Raw genomic sequence first — 21,934 nt, forward strand, 5'->3', positions numbered from 1 at the left:
TCCCAAGCCCATAGTTACAAAAGTATCATAAGCTCAGCGATCTCGCGAACTTCAGGTTTTGTTGCTGTGCATAGTTGTCTATACAACCATGCCAAACATGCTCTACCCCAAGAATATCGTCTTGTATCATAGAGGTTAGCTAACAGTGGCAAAAACATCAAGGGAACAAATTGATTAGATTTGTCAGAAAACAAACTTCCACCAATCATTTGCAGTATATATGCTCGTATATATCTTATAATGGTTTCCTCGTCTGCATCATCGACGAGCTCACGGAATTGTGTCCCTAACCATATCAAACTTAACCTTGATCCTTTAATTTTATCGGCAGGTGGGATCACACCGAGTTATAGTTGAAAAATTTGTACCAGTTGTCATACATCACTCTGGAGACCGGCTCACCATCAACAGATAACTCGAACGACACTTCTATGTCTTGTAAAGTGACAGTGCACATCTCAGACCTCCATCTCTCGACCAATGCTGTGATGAGATGTCAAATTAGTTGAATGAATCCCAAATTGGCAACTCCATAAAATCCAGATGTACAAAGTAATAGTGTCCGAGGGTGGAGTGGGATGCGCTAAACAACCGCCTCACGACATCTACAAGATATTTTGCCAGTGGTACGATTGTGTCATACAAATGATCATTGATGAATCGATTGGTCGTACAGAACATCGAGATCAATAGGTCCTAATTTAAAGCCATGATCTAAAAGAAAAAAATTATTTAATTCTCAAGTAAATAATGTACAACTTAATTAACAAAATAATGACAACTTAATTAAAAATTAATAATGTACAACTTAATAAATTATAATAAAAAATTAACTATACAATAAAATTATTATTTAAAAGATAAAAATATTAATAATAAAAATCTCTAACTTTCCGGAGCCTGTCTTAGTAACGAAGACACTTTGTTCGATTATGACCTAACTGATTACAAAACCCACATCATAGTCGAGCGCTTGGTTCTGTCCAATCTATCTCGTTAAAGTACCGTGAACTCTTTGGTCTAATAGGTTTCCTTAACAACGATGGGTCGGTATGTAAGACATTCATATTAAGGTGCGTGATCCAGTAATCTTCCTGCGATACAGGTTGAAATTGAGGAGAAAGTAACATGCAACATACGTTGACATTTTATAGTAGTCCTCATAAAATCTTCGTAGTGCATGTTAAAATGTGAGCAAATTGCCATAAAATGCGAGCATGGAATGCCAAAGGCTTGTCACTTGTTACATGAACAGTACTGCTCGGACCCGTTTAACCTCAATATTGAACATTTTCTCTTTTAGCATTGAGGTTGTGACGTTCGGTCTTCACATGAAATACACCTTCATATTGATCGTATGTTTACTAGATCTTGCAGTTCATTTATTAATTTTTTCGAATGTGTACCTGAATTTTTTTACTCCACTTAGTATTATAAATATGCTTGAAACAAATTTTTAATAACATATATATATATAAAGTTAATATTACCGGGTGTATTTATCTTGACACTCCAAAGCAACTCTTATTTCTTCTTTTTTTTTTTTCGAAATAATTTACGCACTTGAAGAATGTTATTTGAGCAAGAGCATTTATCGACAACATTCGAGCTCCTTTGAGGATGTCATTTATGCAGTCTGATAGATTTGTCATCATCCACCCATATCTAAACCCTCCATCGTGTATTTAAGTCCATTACTCTATACCAATGTTGTAAAAAAAAACTCACAACTCCAATTTATTCCTTTGATGTCTTCAATGACTTTATTAAACTTTTGAATTTGAAATTGACACCCGGCACGATAAACATAATTTTTTAATGTGTTAAATTTCTATTTTTTTATTGAAGTTGCTAACGATATATCGTAAGCAGAAATGATGGTGACATTTTGGTCTTGTCCAACCATTTGTTGGATTGTTCATTGTTGTGATGATGCCAGTATGTCAATCTAAAATTAAACACACCTTTTTGCGTGTTACAATTTCCCCATGAGTCTGCAGACTCCTCACAACGACGAATGCAAGTGGAAGAAGATACCCATTTGAATCAACTGATGTAGCAATCAATAACTTTCCTCGATATTTGCCATAAAAGTGGGTGTCATCTATCTGAATCATCGACCGACATTTATTAAAAGCTTTTATACAATGACCAAATGCCCAAAATACATAAGTTAAAATAACATGGCCTTCAGTTGGCGTTTCTTTCATTCTCCACTCCACATGTATTCCGGGATTAGTCTGTGTAACCATATACAGCCACCTGGGTAACAATTTGTATGAATCATCCCAGTCACTGAACACTTTAGCCAACGACTTTCTTTTGCCCTCCCACACCCTATGGTAAGAACATGATATCCAAATTTTGATTTTATGTCGGGCTGCAGTTGTGCCACACTGATAGATGATTTTTTGCATCATAAAACTCTAATGGAATCACCGATAAATCTAACTGTATATGACTTTGACTAAGTTTTGAGTAAAAACATGTATGTTGATTAACATATTTAGTAATCTCAAACAAGTCATGCGACTTTTTCTTTGTTGCATGAAGTTTCTATTTGTAACCTTCTTCCCATTTCTTACACCGAATTGCCCAAATCATCGGTGCCGATTCTACAACCTCATATGGTACGTGACACTTAATAGCAAAACATTTGACCGCGTGTTGTAGCCTTCTTTGTCTTGACAAATCATCCCCTTATATAATTACGTATTGTCAACATCCATGGGGGCTACAATTTGGTCGTGTTCTCGAATTCTATCTATTACATTCATATCCAAATCAGTAAATGAATCTGAAGGTAACTCATGTTCACGACCATCAAAATTCAACTCTTCAAATTCATTGTCCATTTATGTTTTAAAATTTCTGTACTGATTGTTAGCCACCATATCTTCATCATTACATGGATCATGATCTTCAAACTAACTGAAAGATGCATTCAAGTTTATATTCAACCCTACTCGACTCACATTAACATATAAGTCCACTAAATTTGGGAGTGGCATCACGATTTAGAACATCAACTTCATTGCTTGTTCATCAGGAATAAGGAATGACATAAACCTTATTGATCCTGATAATGTTAGATTATGATATCTATATATTATTTCTAACTAATTGGCTCACATATCTGCACCAAATGACATCTCTACCATTTTAATAATGAATTGTTCAAAAACAAGTCCATTGTTCACATTTATGCTAAACCCCCCACATGGTAGTTGGTCATACTCAACTCCATCAACTCTACCAAGCATATTACCATTTGTAAACATAAATTTCAAACATCTATCCGTCATTTTTTTAATGCAACAAGACATTACTAATTATCAAACTTAAATAAAAATAACAAACAAAAATATTTAAAATATATATATTAAAAATACAAAAAAAAATTTAGTCTGAACATTAAACTTATTAAGAACTAAAAGAATCGAATAAAAAAATTTATAATAAAAAACTTTAAACTTCAAATTAATACTAAACTTTGTATAATAAAAAAACCTTTAAACATGAAATTAATAGTTTTGTAGTAAACCATAAACTAATCTTTCTTATTAAAAAATCATTAAAAAAATTACTAAATTTTTTAAATTATTTTTTCAAAATTAGTACTAAAAAAATCAAATATTATAAGAAATATGTTTTAAAAAATCACAATAATTTTGTATTAAACTATAAACTAATTTTTGTTATTAAAAAAATCATTGAAAAAATTATTAAACTTTTTAAAACTGTTTTTTCAAAGTTATTACTAAAAAAATCAAATCATAAGAAATATATTAAAAAAAAAAAAACTCAGTAATATTTTTGTACTAAACCATAAACTAAACTTTCTTATTTAAAAATCACTGAAAAAATTAATAAACTTTTTAAAACTATTTTTTCAAAGTTAGTACTAAAAAAATCAAATATAATAAGAAATATGTTTTAAAAAAAAATCACAATAATTTTGTATTAAATTATAAACTAAATTTTCTTATTAAAAAATCACTGGAAAAATTATTAAACTTTTTAGAACTATTTTTTCAAAGTTAGTACTAAAAAAATCAAATATAATAAGAAATATGTTAAAAAAATTATAATAATTTTGTATTAAACTATAAACTAAATTTTATTATTAAAAAATCTCTGAAAAATTACCTAACTTTTTATAACTATTTTTTTCAAAGTTATCAAATATCACGAGAAACATGTTAAAAAAATAACAATAATTTTTTTTATTAAACTATAAAATAAACTTTCTTATTAAAAAAATCACTGAAAAAATTATTAAACCTTTTAGAACTATATTTTCAAAGTCAATACTAAAAAAATAAAATATCATAACGAATATGAAAATCACAATAATTTTGTACTAAACTATAAACTAAATTTTTGTATTAAACTAAAAATACTAAAACCAAACTATTTGTAAAAAAATATAAAAACAATATACTAAAGTTTTTAACTAAAAAAACAATACTAAAAAATAGAATATCATATAAAAAAATAATAATAAACAAGATTATGTCTTTTTCTATTAAAAAAAATAAACAAGAAATATAGAGAAAACTATAATTAGAAAAAATATATTGTACAAACAAAATATAATGCCTACTAACATTATTATATCAATGTTGTAGATCTAATGTCTTCAAAGATAACAATAATTCCGTTTATATTTAAAATGCAAAAGAAAATTTAACATCGTAGATCTAACATAATATAAATAATAAAAAAAACTACTAATATTATTATATCAATATTAGTGAATTCGTACTATTAAAAACTATTATCCAATTGAGACTAACATGGTAAATCTAAAATATTAACATGGTAGATTAACATAAATATGTAGATATAAAATACAAAAACAAAAAACTAGTAATAAATAAAAGATAAACATGTAGATCTAAAAAGTATTAACATCAATATATAAGAAATTAAAATAATATATTTAGCATAAAAAAATATTAAAAACAAAAAAACTAGTAATAAATAAAAGTTAAACTCACAAATTCAATAGTAGGTATTCTTTTTTCTTCAAAGTGACAACGTTCACTTTTTTTTCTTTTTTTTTTCTTTTGTTATTCGATATATGGCAACAACAACTACAAAAAAATAATAATAATAAAACCATATTATAACCTATAACTTATATTTTTAATTAAAAAAGATAGTAATTTAGTTGATTAAACCAATACTTTTTTCTTGAATCTTTGTTTCTCAAACAACAATAAAAACTATAAAAAAAAAATAATAGTATAAGAATAGAAACAAAATTTAAAATTATTCTTAAAAAAAAAAAAAAGAACTCTCTAGTAAAATAAAATAACAAACCTGTATAGTTTAGGATCCACACAAAACAGAAGATGAGAATTAAGAAATAAGAAAAGAGGAAGAAGAAGAGAGAACGAAGTAAACAATTGTGAAAATGGGTGAAGAGAGTAAGGGAGTGAAAAAATGAATGGGATGAAAAAATTAGGTGGGATGTGGGGGTTAAATAGCCATAGGTCAAGTGTTCAAAATTCGACCCACAGATTTAAGAAGAAAATGAAGTAGTTGAGAACGCAGAGGCAGTTTTAAATTGCAATATTCGATCAAGGCGCCAAGCATGCGGTAGGCGAGCAGGCATAGGAAAGCGGCAACTTGTCGAGAGTTGAAGTCTTGACCTATGTAGGCTGAGTTTTGAACCCTCGACCTGTGAATGGAAGGTCGAGATTTCAACCCTCGACTTCCTCTATGTCGAGATTTCAACTTCGAAAAATTATTTATTTTTTTCCCTCCTCGAAATCTTAAAACTATCCTAAATCTCTAAATACTTTCCAAACTACAATATTTCACTAATACTTTTTCTGATCTAAAATATTTAAATAAAATATCCAAACCTACATCATAAATTTAAAAATATGAGGACTAAACTATTACATATTAAAGTTCAATGACTAAATTGCTACAACATTGAAAGTACAAAGAGATTAAATCGTTACAAATCAAAGTTCGTAGATCATTCATGAAAGTTTAAGGACCAGAAGTTTTTTTAACTTATATTTTTACATTTTAAAAAAACTTTTAATAGTTTTAAGTTAGTATAAAATTTTTAAAAGTGTTAAAATCTAATAAAAAAATCTAAAATACTAAATAAAATTTTATAAATATAGGTAAATTCTATAAAGTAGAAATTATAGAAATACAAAAAATATAAAATTATATGGTTGTTTTCAAATATAAGAAAATGAGACAATCTATTTATAAATATAACAAAATGTCATTGTTTATTAGTGATAGACATTAATAGGTCTATCAGTGTGACATTGTTCAATGATAGCGACATCTTTTCATATTTGAAAATATTTTTAATAATTTTGTCATTTCAAACAATTGCCTATATATATATAATTAAGAAGATCTACAAATTTTAGGAGAAAGTAGTTCAATAAGTAATGGATCATCCCAAATTTGAATAAAACTTTGTCCAATGAGTCAAATTTAAGAATTGGGTTATGGGGTTGACGATTAAAAATTGAGTTGACTCCATTCAAATCCAACAAGTGACTTAAGCCTATTGGACTTTTTGACTTGAGCCTTCGCTTTTTATAGAATTTTTTTAAATAGTGTAATTTAATTAAATATTAAAAGAATAAGGTGAATTTAGGGTTGTTAAATCGCATACCTGTATGCAATTTAGCATTAATCTAACCCCTGTCCACGTTTTCAGGATGAATCATGTACAGGGTACACAATTTAGGTGCCACTCTAGCAAAAAAAAAAAAAAAAAAAATCATGGCAAGAAAAACCAACCAACGTGTCATTCACGTCAAAATCATGCAAAATAGTGGATCCCGTCCATAATTTGGGGAGAGAAATTTAGAGAATCTAATTTTAGAGAAATTTTGATTTTAGAAGAAAAAATGGTTTTTGTTTGCCCCTTGGATTTCTTTTATCTCAATCTCTATGATCTAATTTAGAGAAATCTTATAAGATTTTTCCACTACTTTAGTCATCATATATGATATGTAATACTGCATCAATCCCTCCATATTTCTCTCTCTCTCTTGTTATTTTTCTTCTTTTTCAAATCATGTTGTCTTCAACCTTTTTCGATTAAAACATTTGTGTTTTGTTTCAAGAAATTGAGGGAACTTAGCTTTTGTCTTCCTCCTCTTGTAAGTTTGAATTAATGAAGTCTTGAAGGTTTTGTATGGTTGATGTAGGCGAAATGTCAAACATAATTGCTACGTACGTTTCTTTTTCTTCCTTTATCTCTTCGAAATATTGAAGATTTGTGCGTAAGTAAAAATATGAATTTGGTAAACTGATTTGATAAAGAAAATACACTTTTAAGAAAGGGAGATATGTGGCATTAGTATATGTCTACACGCTTTTTATATGTAAAAGCAATAGATTTAACAGAAAACTAAAATTAAGGTTGGTTATTCTTTAGTTATTTTTTTTGTATTTATGAATATTTCAAAAAAAAAAAAAAAAAAGAAGATTGGTGTATCTAGTACACAAGTTCCACGTGGTCAACAACCTGGTAGCAACCATGAAAAAGTGTTTAGAAGGGAATGAACTCGTATATTGGTACGTGAGTTTCTGACCTATCTTTGTCAATATTTGAAGATCCCATTTTAAATCACAAATTTATTATTTTTTTCAATTTTATTAAAATAATTTTTTCATAACTATTATGTATTTATCCTTTCTTTTTAAACATACAATGTTATGAAATAATAAATTTAGAATCAAAATATCAACAAACAAACAAAAAAAAACACTAATGATTTTCCAAGGAAATATAATATAAATATAGATAATTGACTCCTAAAAGATAATTTTTAAAAAAATTATTATATCTGCTGTGCAGGGCACGTGCATCCGAATGGGTCCATCCTAAGCTGTCTGCACGCGTGGTTGTACGCGCCTAATACATAATAATATTATATACAAATTAGGTTAACCTAGGCCATCCCACATGCTAATCATACAATTTGATAATATTATTGACTCTACAACATGTTATGGGTAATATATTTTTATGTGCTTAAACTATACAAAATCGTTTACTTCAAAATATATTGGAATATCTTACATTTTAATTGTCTGTCATGTGTCTAAATATAATAAATACTAAAATATTATTTAACTACACATTTTTTAATTAACTTTAATCTGTAATAAGATAATGTAATTGAAAACTTTAATACATTCTCACTCTTTAAATAATATTTAAAGTAAAAGATAATTACTTATAAGATCGAAGATCGGAGATTGTTAACGGATATTATAGTTCAAAATTTCGAATCCCTAAACAAGAGACAGAGGTATTCAATCGTCTTTTGAAGTGACAATTATCTCACTTACAAACATATCTGGGTGGGATTAAGTATATCAATCGCTCTACCACCGAGCTACTAAGGAATGATGATAAATTAGGTCTCAGATAATTTATTTCTCGTTCTCAACCCATGACCACTATGAATTTGAGGTTTCCTTCGTAACTTCCGAACTTCTTCATAGAGGCTCCGTTCCATGCCTCATTTCATAGAGAACCTCAAAGTGGCTCTATTTCGTTATATTCCATCTATATGCCAGCTCCGTTCATTTAATATCTTGTGGTGTCATTGAGATAAGAGATGTCGTTTCTAGTCTATCTATTTCTATTTCTATTTCTATATATATGGAAAGTTAAAAAATCATTATATCATAATCCAAAAATTGCAATGGAAAAGAAAAAGGGAGGTTTGTGATTATTTTAAAATATATTATACTAGGTAATCTAGTATCCTTATGCATGTAGATAATCAATTCGGTCGTTGTGGTCGGACTCTATTATGGATTTCTGACCACATTCTCCATAAGGCTCTCTTATCTCTTCCTTCTCCAAGCTCGAGTTATGGAAGAAGGAATCGAGAAGAAAGTATAAGCAACAATAGGTTTTATTACGGGACAACTCATAACAACTTTTTTCTTTGTTCTTGAAGATAATTGTATTTCTTTTGATTTGCTATTAATCGCCTATTATTCTGATGTTCAAATTCGATGAGAATTAAATTAGAACGGTGGATTTTCTTATTTTATTTTCATATTTATTTGGATTTCACACATAGAAATCTATCAATATTTCCGATTAAATTCTCTTGTTTGGGACTTGCTTAAAAATAAGAAAGAGGAATCTCATGTAAATATACCATGGAATAAGGTTTGGTCCTATCCATGGGAATTTGGTAAATATTTCATTCCAAAAAAGAAAGTTCAAAACAAGTGAGATTTTTTTGGAGATTGGATGCAGTTACTAATTCATGATCTGGCATGTACAAAATGAAAACTTCATTTTCGATTCTATGAGAATTTTTATGAAAGCCTTTCATTTGCTTCTCTTCGATGGAAGTTTTATTATAGTTCAAAATTTCGGTCGGAATCTCGAAATTTCAATCGAAATTTTGAGATTTCAATAGGGGAGAATTTTGGTTTTCTCCTGATTTCTCAATTTCCTTTTTAAATTTCACCATTTTCGTTGAAATTTTGAAGGTTTTTTTTTTTTTTTTTTTTTAATACTATTAGCTACTAGCTCAAGGAGAGTGTAGGAAAAGTTTTTTCTACTCTAAAAAATCTTTATTTTCAAGAAACCACAATTTTTCATTCAAATATTTTTCATTGAATTTTCACATCATTTTACCTCAAATTTGAATGAACGTGGGTTCTTTAATATTCCTCTCATTTTCTCTTAAACTCTATCTATAGAGTTTTCTTTTTCTTCTTTATTTTTCATTATGTTGGGTTATGTTTAATGTTGTGCTTTTTATATCTTTTTATGTTTAATGTTATGATTTTTCTATTCCTATTATGTTATGTTAGTTTAATGCTATGATTTTTTATTTTTATATCCATTCTATTTTATAATAAACAATTTACAATTATTATATATGTAATATTTCACGTCCTTTAAATTTGTAATTAACTTTTAATATTTGATATTATCTTGTAATTATTTTTTCATTTTTTTTAATTTATACTCTCACATCAACATTTACATAGATATTTTACAATATACATCTAAATGTTATCTTACTTTATGAAAACAATAATTAAAAATAGTCAATTAGAACTGATTCAACCACAATCAACATTAAATTAACTAATTATAACCATTTTCATAAAGTTTTCTAAAATCATTCTTGAAGTTATAGGTTTTATTTCTCTACCCAAAACTGCATGTAAGACTTATTTCAACAAAATTATCTAAAATAATAAAATTGAAAAATGCTATCTAACAATTTATCCTTAATTGAAATTTATCAGTTTATACCCTTAAATTTCTTTAAATTTTTAGGCCGTATCAATCAAAACTTTAAATTAATAATTTACCAATTTAACCTAAATTTTTCGTGAGTATATCAATACATATACACTTCATCATCTTCCATTTAGATAAACATTGCATGAGACGTATAATTTTATTTCTAAAATTTTTAAAAGTGAACCAATTTGGACTTTAGTCAGAATTTACTTTGAAAATCATTCATGCATCAATTATAAGACTATCCATTTTGTTAATCCGACATATGAAAAAGTCTTCTATGATTTTACCCACGTTTAACAGACCGATGCATTTGTGATTTTTTAAAGGTAATTTTAATAAAATGTTTACATTGATTCATTTAATTTAATTAAAACAATGATGAGTCTCACACGATATTCTTCAGACGAAGGATGTAGAAGTGTGCAACAATTTGATATCAATTGAACTATGCTCATATTAATTAGTATGAGTGTTAAAAATCCGATGACTTGAAAAAACCGATCAACCCAATCCAATCCATGTGGTTTGGGTTGGTTATCAACTCATTTGGTTGGATTGGGTTCAAATAAATGAAAATTTTATGACTTGGGTTAGTTCATAGGTTCACTTAATCTAACCCAAACCAACCAAAATTTATTATTAACTTTAAAATATATATTTTTTTGTTACATATAACACAATAATTTATACATATATTGATTTTAATTTTATTTAATTTCAAAATTTTTTGAATAGTTTATTCTTCAACAACTCTTAAAAATAGTTTATTTGCACCATAGAAAAAAAAATTTCACTATAAAAATTGAAATTGAATAGTCAATCTTAATTCAATATATGAAAGTAATTCAATTAGATTTTTACATATTTATATTTTTTTAGAATAAATTTTAAATAAATGACCCGATTAACTCGAACCAAACCAACCTAAATATTTCGTGCTTGGCTTGGCTTGTGTTCATTTTTTCAACCTAAATTTTCAAACTAAATTTGAAGGAAGCTATAAATTAACATACTTATAAAAGTTTCTTATAAATCGATATACTATGGAAGTTCATAATTTAAATTGATACAAATATTAGTTTAAGTTTAAATTAATACAACTTCAAAATTTAGAAGTTAAATCGATATAATTATTAGTTTATAATTTAAATCGATAGCAAAGATATAAATTAATATTTGTCCAATCATTTAAAGGTTGTATTGAAACATCAAATATATATTCAATTTCTAATTTAGAAAATGAGAGAAAAAGAAAAAAAGTCCAAGGATTGCATGCGGCAGCCAGCCACGACTTCCGCTTCAATTTATTTATTTATTTTTGTTATTTAATTGGATTTCTGAACTCTCAAAAAAGAAAAACAAAAATTTTATTTGTTTCTTGGTTCTCTTTGATTTTTTGTTTTCTTCAACAAAACCAAATGGCGTTTCGTTAAGGTTTCACAGTTTAGGAAATCCATCGGAACAATCTCTGTATTGACTCTGATTCTCCCGGTGGGACTCCACCGGAACCATCTCTAAGCCGCCACCGCCGCCCCTCCGATCAAACCTACCACCATCCCCCCTCTGAATTTTTCTTTTTCTCTTTCCTTTGCCGTTTCCCAATTCTTCTCCTCTTCCGAAATGGTCAAAGCTTTGCCCCTTCACCTCGGAATCGTTAAATCTTTTCCCAAATTCGACGGTTCTTTTGATCTTCCTCCGCCTCCCCAACTTCCGTCAGCGAGGCTCGCCGGCTCTGGTTTCAACAGGCTTCCTTTGTGCCGGAAATTTCCGCCGCTTTCCCAGAAAGTTTCTGCGACTGGTGAGAAGACGACTTCGCTGCTCGGAGCTTGGACCCAAGACAGTACTCTGCAATTTCGAGATGAGTCGCCTGTTTCGATTGAGCTTAAGTCCATTTGCAGTGAACTTGAGTTCGATAAGGCTATTGCAGATGCAGAGAAACGCAACGAGCTCGTGATTCTTGTATGGTATGTATACGTTTCTTGTGGGATTTTTCTGGGAAATGTTGAGTTAATTACGGAAGTTTCTTACAAAGCGTTTTTTCGGCTAAGAAGTTTTAGAGAAAGAAATCTAGACGATGTGAATGTATTTGAGTTTGAATGGATCTTGTTTGATTAGAAAGCTATTTGTTTTTTAGGTAAAATTGGTCTCAACTGCTAGATTTTCCCTGGGGTTTCTCTGAAATTGATTAACGTTCGTTGTACATTGTGATTATGATCATTTGGAAGTGAATGATGTGATATTTATCTCCAGCTTTCCTTACGAGCCTTTCAAGTACATTTTTCATAATTGTATCTTCTTTAGTTGAAAAGTTAATTTGTGTGGATCTGTAGGATGGCTAACTGGTGCCGAAATTACATTTATTTAAAACCCCAATTGGAAAGATTGGCTGCTGATTATTACCCCAGGTTATCTCTTCTTATCCCATTTCTTCCGACCAACCAAGTGGCTAGAATTGAGCTATATTATTATTCTCCATGTGCTGGATAATACTTAAAAGACCAGTATGCCAGTCCTTATTGAAGTTTTGTATGTGCTTGATGAATTGTAGATTGCAATTCTACTGCATTGATGTCAATATGGTGCCACACAAGCTAGTTGTTCGTGCCGGATTAGCTGTAAGTCCTGTCAAAGCCTTTTGATGTTTTTCCATTTTGTTTGTGTTGCTATAAACCTTTATAATGATCTTCTTTAGGTAGGACTTAAGGTTATGATAAATTCTACTTCTCTGAGTGATTTTCTTTGGATATTGTACTTGAGATTTTGTTTACAATGGAAATTAGGACTCGTGTTTCATTACCTTCAGGAACATTTCCAATTTGCATTTTGGACATAGGAGACGGTAGACATGTTGAGTTTGTGCTACTTTGATGGATGAGTTGATTGAATAAACTACATTATCTGTTTAATCTTTCATTCTAATGTGTCCAAACATAAAATCTTTCCACAAATTCTGATAGTTTTGATTTTGCATGTTTTCTCATGTATTTCAATCGTTTCTTCGAATCATCCAGAAGATGCCAGCTATACAGGTGAGTTTCCTCACAATCAGATGTGTTACAGCTGGACACCTTTCTCTCTACTAATGTCAAGATCTTGATTGCGTTTGTTGCAGCTATGGAAGGATGGTAAGAAACAAGATGAGGTGATTGGTCTCTACAAAGCATATTTAGTCATCAATGATGTTCAGAAAATGATTGAACGCGAGCTAACAGGCGAGTGACTTATGATTCATTTTTACCCACATCCTCTTATCCACTTAGTGGTATTAAAATTGATTGATAGCATCTCACAGAAATTCCTTTCTGCTTATATTCATCAACATAAAGAACAAGGCCTGGCTGGCCCTTCTTGCCAAGTCTTTGTCATTGCAGAGATCATTTCTTTGTTGTCATGGGGTGGATGATCTAACATGTATGTCTAATTCTTGACAATGTACACATTGTGAGGAAGTCTTATTTGTAAGGTTTACCATCCTTTCTATACCATTCCTTTCCCTTATATCTGATATGCGGAGGCCCCTGTTTTGTGTTGGTAGATTAATTTATTTGTTCAGGGATCTTATGAATAACGTGTCTCTTTCTGAGTCTTCTGGATCTCTCTGCACTAAAAATGGATGGATTGTGCCTTGAAAATCACTTGAGGAATGAATTAGGGGGACCTTGAACATTGAAAAGAGCTAGAAATGGTGGTCCTGGAGGTTCTTTTCTTTCTAAATGATAACAAATCACAGAACCTTTTTCTTTTCTCATTCCTTTTTTTGGATAACTCATTTATGGTCTTTTATTAGGATTTGGGGGGTGGGGGGGGGGGGGGGGGGGGGGGGGTGGGGGGGGGGGGGGGGGGGGGGGGGGGGGGGGTGGCGGTATCAGTTTTTTTGTAGTTTTGTTTAAATGGATTTTTTTTCTTTTCCTTCCAAATTTTCTCTCTCAACAAAAAGACCAATCTTCTATTAGTTGTTTGAACTTCATACATTGTTTTAATTTCTTTTGAGAGAGATGATTTTTGAAACTGTGTTGTGTCTTGTGTTGGGAGGTGTGTAGCCATCATATTCAGCATAAAACCAAGTTGTTGAAAAAGTAAAAAGCACTTCAAAAAAAGTTGAACAAAGTTGATGGTGCTGCACCCAACTTTCCTCTTGACCCACCAAACCAAAAGTCCCATCTATTAATTGTGAACCATGTTTCCTTACCCCACCCTTCCAACATCCATATTTCATTCTTTCTCAGGCTACATGAAAGAACATCATATTCAAATCAAAATTATATGTTCTTTTAATCTCTTCTTTTGACATTTTCTTTTTGATGTTTTCCGGGAGAAACTATTCCAGACGGCTAGCTATGTTGGTTTTATATTGACAGATGTATAAGAGAATAAAAATTAAGCGCATATCTAAGAGTTTAGAATGAAGTAGCTACAATGTGGTGGTCATGTTGGATAATAAATTAGTGATTGAAGGTGTGATAGAGTGTTTTAAAAAATCCTCTCAAGCGTGCATCTAGATGCAAGGTGTAGGTCTGGTGCCTCGCGTTGAAAAAGTGAGGCTTACAAATAAGGCACACCTTACGTGAAGCTCCAAAGCTCAAAGCATTGGGCATTGGGGCTTTTCATTATTTTTAAAAATAGAAATAATTAGGGGTTTTCCTTTATTAACTAAAAAAAATCAAATTACTAAGCTTAAATGTAAAAAATTTCTTGTGTTCAAGAGTTTTTTTTTTCTCTTCATGTTGTCACTTCAACTATGCTTTCTCTTCTTTGCGTGGTATTTTTATATAGTGTGCTGAAAAAAAAACCATTGTGCTTAAGCCGCAAAAGGCTATTGCTAGATTGCCGAGACCCCTAACCATAACCTACGTGGCCAGATTAGTTAGTTCTTTTTCATGTTTTTGGTGTCATGAAAAACGTGGTTTCCAACAAGACCCCTAACTATAACCTAGATGGCTAGATTGCCTCGTCCCTGAGGCCATGGCATTCCCGATCGGGTATGTTGTTCATTAACTTTAAATGGAAGAAGGGTAGATAAATTAAAATAACAATTAATTTTATTCTATATATTTTTTTTTTGTTTAATTATTGAACATAATTTAAATCAAGTTAAATGGTATATTTAGTTTTTGAACTTTTAAAGTTACAAATTTAGTCTTTGAAGTTTCGAATTTTTTAAAATTCATGAATATACTTGTCACAAAATTGAAAATTTAAAATTTTAATATTCACAACATTTAAATTTAAATTAGTAGATAAATTATTATTAATTTTTTTGAAGATATATGAGACATAAACTTGGATTTAAATAGATTAAAATCTTCAAAATTTAGAGATTAAATTTGTAATTTAATTTTTAAATAATGAGTCAGGCTAAGTTATGTTCTATAAATCATGCATTTAATCAATTATTTGGTTGATCACTTATCATTCAAAATCTCGTCTCATGTATAAAAAAAGAATGCTTACTTGACTTGTTAATCATGAAAATTTTTTCCATATTTGACCTGACACGTTGACCTAATTTTAAATGGATTTTGCTAGCATGCTTGGAATTAGTATGAGCTTGTAAGAACTTGGATTATTTTTTTGCAAAGGTATGGAATTGCAAGAAAAAGAAATAGAAAAATTTGAGGTCTAGACACAAACAAAATACAATCATAAAAGTCATCATACAAAACAAAGAAAAAAACATAGTTATCTTAAAACACTCTAAAACTCAATGAAATATATCTCAAGAAAAAGAACCTACATGAATCTCTTCAATGGAATCTCAAAGTCACTTTGTAGACAACAAAAGAATAATGTCGAGTTGCACATATTCTTGTATAGTAAAAAATGGAATCGTGCTTGAACGGAACAACGGACAACAAAGACTGTACTTATAAGGAAAGATTCGCTATGATATCGTTTGAATAACGATAATTGGAGGGAAGAGATATAAGAAAATGTACCAACATGAGTCGATATCAAAGTCAAACTTGAAAAAATCACATGGAGAGTGTATGATAGCACCATAAACTCCAAGATTACGCTCCCTACAAGTATAGGTAATTTTCATGTATTAATTTTATTAATGTCAAAATAGAATAGAAATATTGTAATTATTTTGTTTAAATAATTCATGGGCAGAAATAGTATTTTTTAAACTTTCATTTTGAAAAATAGAAAATTGCCTTAGATTATGAAAAATAACCAAACGAATTTGATTTTAATTAATTACTAATTATTAGATTACAAAAAATCCCAAATAGTATTTATAATTAATTTATCCTAAAATGCATATTTTTAAAAATCCAGCAACCTAGATTTTATTGGTATTTAAAATATATTTTATAGGGATCGATTGAGCTTTGCAACATAACAAAAGTTTGTGAAAATGTGATTCTTTAACACGAAAAAAGTTGGAGAAAGGAACTGTTATGAGAGAGAAAAGAAACTCACTTTAGATATACAAGCAAGGACAAAAGAACGACCATTAACCGTTCGAAAATGGCATGAAGGTAGAGCATGAGACAAACGATTGGAAGATATGAGATTATATATATATATATATCTTCATCTAAAAGTCGAATCTATATATATAAAAAAAGTAAATGAAAAAATGAAAAAAAGATGAAAGATATGTGATTTTAATAGATTTTTTTAGATTCAAAACAGTGGGGTTGCTTCAAAATTTTGAATATCAACATTTAATTACATTGAAATTAAATATAGTCTCGAGGGCATTTTAGGATAAAAAAAAGTCATCATTAGATGTAAAAGACGTTTATTAAAATTGTACTGCACTATAATTGATTACTGTTTGAAAATTGTGTGATGTTCATTAGTTAATTATTTTGTGATTTTAATAAGCCGTTGAGAAAAATTGGCCAACCAGGCCACAACAGAAAGAAACAAATAATGGCTACTTGTTGAATAGTTGATATGTGAAATAAGGAACTGAAATTGTTGTGAATAAAAAAATAATTAATCGTTAATTATTTCTTTTCCTTTTCATCTTCCAATTTCGAATTCAGAATCTTGTTTTGCCTCGTCAAGTCTCCGTCATGCTATGTTCTCTCGATAAGCTTGTCTGGAAAAGACATGTTGCTTCCACTAAATTTCTCCATGGTCAGGACAATGAGTTCAAAGTGATACAGTAGCTCTACGACTGTCATAACTCCAAGGGCAAATACCACTATGGAGATTTTCTTTGGGGTTTAAAAATAAAGAAAAAAACTAATAAAATATTGAGTGTTAATGAAATCAATAGAGTTTTTTTATCACTAGAAAGAGGAAAATGAAACTCCTAACAAATTTTAAATGTCTTCCACCAAATATATCTTGCAATACGTAGCATATCAACTCATCTCTCTAATAAACGAAGTAAATTAAATATCAATATTGATATCAAATTCTACCTTATTTGATGATAGCCATGAATCTATTTAATTTATGGATTCTTTGCCGATGCCTTCGACAAAGTCTTTTCCTTAGATTTTGACATGGGTCTTCTCCAAAAATTCTCATTAATATGGTCACCAAACATCTCCATCAACAATTACATAATAAGACCAATAGTATAAAATTAAAAAATATATATATTAGATCTAGTTTTGATATTTGAAAAAAAGATTGCATCTATTATTTAAATTTCAAAACATAATTTAGGAGAAAATCAGAACTAATATAAAAAAAATCAGACTAAATTAGTTACACTGAGGTCATTTTGGGTAATATGGAAGATCACATCATGTGTAGATGGGAGGTTTGCTATATTTTTGGAAAAAATTTAGTTCTTCCTATATATCAAAAGGAAAGTTAAAAATGATGCTATATACCCTATTTCCCAAAAAGATTAACTCATCTAAACCCAAAAACAAATACAAATGTTTGGAAGAAAATAAAAAGAAAAATGTCGAAACAACTAAAACTCAAACCAAATATAAGGTCTCCACTTTACCCTGTTTATCTTGTTCTTATATGGAAACCTTGTAATTTAATGATAACAGAGTAAAACTCAATAAGGATCAAATAAAAAATAAAGTAATAATCTTACTCTCTAGGAAACAAGCTATATATTAAAACTTTATCACCCCAGATGTTTTCACCCCAACTTAATTACACCATTATCATATATATAATAACCCATAACCCATGAATCAAATTCATTGTAGGAAACCTAAATCATTACATTCTCTCCCTTCATCTCTCTAAAGAAGAAAAAAAATGAAATAATTGACATAAACAAAGAGTTTTTGTTAGTTGTCTTCTATCTAAAGTCGTCATCTCCGCTCAAATCTAACCGATAGTGCAACTGTCATTTAAGTTCATCATATTTCGTTATAGGTTTGTCTCATCGAGCAGCCCACTAGCTCTAGAATCGCCGTTATAACGTCGAGATTTGAGTTCTTCTCGCTGCTCCTCCATTTGGATGCCATTTTGCTCGGACCGTGAATTTCCCCATAATTTATTCTATTGTCTTCCACTTTCCAATCGCAAAAGTTATATAAATTTCGAATACAAAAAGTTTTGAAACGAATTTTGTAGATGCCAAGAAAGTAAGCATTTAATCTAAAAATATTTAAAAGATAAATAATGAATTCGTGAGGAACTTTTAGGGACACATCTTCCATGGACATCTTTTAGGGATGACTAAAATGGATAAAGTGGGATAACATAATAAATGACTACAAACGTTTAGACATTTTTCATTAAACACTAAAAATGACATATCCTATAATTTCTCTATAGAAAAATGGAATAATTAAGTAAATAACAGTAATTACATTATCATTTGAAAAAATAGTAAAAGGCGGAACACTTTTAAATTATAGCAAAATGTATGGAAATCACGCGAGTCAAACTTTTGGAAATCCTAAAATGTCCTTAATGTCTCTTTTAATTGCAGTGTAGTTAATTCAACATTCGTATTAATGAGACTGTAATTAATTCCTCAACTATATATTCTAGTAGATTTTCAATGTCAACTAACTTGATTATTTCATGCAGATAATTTTCTTAAATCTCGTGATTTAACATTTATGTATCAAATTTAATAGTTATTTTGAATTTTCAAATTTTCTACGACAACTAATTTTCAAATCTTGATTTTAAATTTAAATTATCATATTATATTAATTATCCTAACTAAAATTTATTGTTTTTATTATACTTTATGTTAATCTTATTCAAGATTCATAGTTTTAAAATACTTTTGAACATTATATTTATTGTCCTTTTGTTTCAAACATAAAATATTCGAATACAACATATAACCCTACCTTTCTTCATCCTCTGGACGTTTTCTTCTTATGGCTATTAAACGATTAAGAGTTTTGTTCAATGGTAGGTGGGATGAAAATAACTATTATCACGACTTTTGATTTATTGAAGTTTCTGTTGCTTCAAACACATCTTTTAAACACCATGTCGATTTAATCCAATCTAAGGTTTTTCCAACTTCTGAATACATTATTTCTCGGGTAACAATATATTGGGATGACCGTAGAAATCCTAATGTGATTAGAATAGTGGAAGACAAAGATGTGTTGTGGTTGTTGTCTTTTGTTTCAGGTTCCTCCTACAATGATGTGTGTTGTAGTTGACCATGTTCCATCTTGTTAACTAAATCCTGTAACTACATTGTATATTGGGTCCAACAACAATGAAATAGATTTCTTGTCCAAAACCTCCAATAATACGACTCATATCATTGACCTAGTAGATTTGGATTCGTGTCCTGTAGACAGGTTCTATTTTTAACAACGAGGATACATTAAAGAAAGCTGTAAACTTGCTTGCTATTAAACATTGTTTTGAACTTAGGACTACTCGCTCGAATCAAACGTCTCTTGAACTTTGTTGCAAAGACCGTAGTTGGTATCTTAGATCGCCTATTTATATAAAAAAAAAAAATGGGTGATGGATTGTTCATAAGTTTAACGATGTTCATAAGTCCATGAAAAGGCAACTTTGTGGATAGTATCTGAGTGTATGAAATCTTTTTTAAATACAAATTCCATGACCCCATGTGGTCTATGTGATATCATAAGTTTCATGAAAAGGCAATATGAGGTTAATGTGAGTTATGATAAAGCATGGAGAGGTCGTGAGCTTGCATTAAATTCAATTTGGGGTACTCTAGAGTCATCGTATGTGTTGCTACTTGCATTTTCTAATGCTTTGATTGAAAAGAATCCAAGTGGGTTTTCAATAGCAATTACAGTGTGATCAAATTTAATGATACATTGTACTTATATAATATAAAATACAGTTATGAGCTATGCTTACTCTTGTCTTTAATTTTTTTTTCACTAAGAACTTATACAACATAAGAAGTAAATGATGATGGTATATTTTATGGTTCTTGCTACTTTAATTCATGCATGAGAGTATTGCTTTTTGATCATATCAATTGATGGTGCGACTTTGAAGAACAAATTTTTTGGTACTCTACTATCTGCATGGATATTGGATAATAACTCACAAATTGTTCCCCTTGCATTTTCTATTGTTGATTCAGAGAATGATGATTCATGGTGTTGGTTTTTTCAAAATTTAAAAGATACTTTTGGTGAATGTAATGATCTTGTGATTGTGTTTGATGATCATAAGAGCATAGCAAAGGGCATAAGTGTTGTGTATGAAGGATCTCTTACCGAAGAGTTTCATGAGCGTGTTCGGATCGCTCCAATTTCACAGTGACTGAAATACAACAATATACATTCATATCATAGTTATGCAAACGAACAGTCAATTAAAGGCATGCTTTGAACAAAAATAAATGAGGGAGAGAGTTGCCATACCAGTTGAAGATGTTCTTCAAATTCGGAACTCAATGCAGTGGAAACCTCTACCCGATCAACCAACGCCTGAACAACTGCACGAACACGAATGTCGCGGGGACAGCACCACAAGAAAAGAGCCCCAGGTATTCTCGGAGTGAGAACCCAAAGCGTGGTCTTTGGTGAATTTGATAGAGGAATGAGGATGAACGGATCGTTTGGGCGATAAGCAAGTGGGAGGGAAAAAGGCACCATCGTATAGCACGATGCTTATCTTTTAGGAGAAACTACATGATCGTGTAGATTTTACTGAACGATCGTTTAGGAAAAGGTATATGATCGTTTAGCTAACACGAAACATTATATGATCGTTTAAGGAAGCTATCCGATCGTTTAGAATTTAGTGTGCGATTGTTTAGGCGCGAGGTGGACGATCATTTAGGCGTAGGGCTACTATCGTATAGGCTCTCGATTTGCTTAGGCGATCGCTTACGATTTCACCAACGCGCGCTCCTCTATCTTTTTCGGACGACTTACGAACGATTTAAAATTTAAACAAATTTCATTTTTAATTCATCGGTTACAATAACCGACGTATTCCCACTAACCCACGTCCGAACGTGATTTTTGGGTTAATTATCATATAATTAACCAACTAAAATATTAATAAATATAATCATATTATATTTTTAACCTATAGTTTGATATCACATATCTACTATAATATTTTCTCCTCTACTTGATATAAATCATATTTATATCTAATTTCCTCCAAAATAATGTATCTCATATATTTAGCCAATTATATCATATATAATTAACTAGTCCAATTATATCAAATATATAATTGAACCCCCTCTTGTCAATTTGAACACTTCAAACTGATCCAAAA

At 29.9% G+C, this 21,934-nt stretch overlaps 1 protein-coding gene across 4 annotated transcripts; it reads left to right on the forward strand.

Moving 5' to 3' along the window:
* The first annotated feature begins 11,488 nt into the window (after nucleotides 1-11,488).
* On the forward strand, nucleotides 11,489-13,796 carry LOC120080928 (thioredoxin-like 3-2, chloroplastic). Of its 4 annotated transcripts, none has more exons than XM_090315750.1 (6): nucleotides 11,489-12,255; nucleotides 12,622-12,696; nucleotides 12,840-12,906; nucleotides 13,303-13,320; nucleotides 13,404-13,503; nucleotides 13,584-13,796. In XM_090315750.1, the coding sequence occupies exons 1-6, from the start codon at nucleotides 11,912-11,914 to the stop codon at nucleotides 13,613-13,615; spliced, it is 636 nt and encodes a 211-aa protein (XP_090171876.1). In that variant the 5' UTR covers nucleotides 11,489-11,911; the 3' UTR covers nucleotides 13,616-13,796. The 4 variants fall into 4 exon arrangements, with proteins under 4 accessions (XP_090171876.1, XP_090171877.1, XP_038891538.1 ...); XM_090315751.1 differs by having other exon boundaries at nucleotides 13,306-13,320; XM_039035610.2 differs by having other exon boundaries at nucleotides 13,404-13,646.
* Nucleotides 13,797-21,934: the final 8,138 nt, after the last annotated feature.

This window comes from Benincasa hispida, chromosome 7 (assembly GCF_027475165.1).
Source record: "Benincasa hispida cultivar pf3 chromosome 7, pf3_genome.v1.1, whole genome shotgun sequence".
In the NCBI taxonomy this organism is placed as follows: domain Eukaryota; kingdom Viridiplantae; phylum Streptophyta; class Magnoliopsida; order Cucurbitales; family Cucurbitaceae; genus Benincasa; species Benincasa hispida.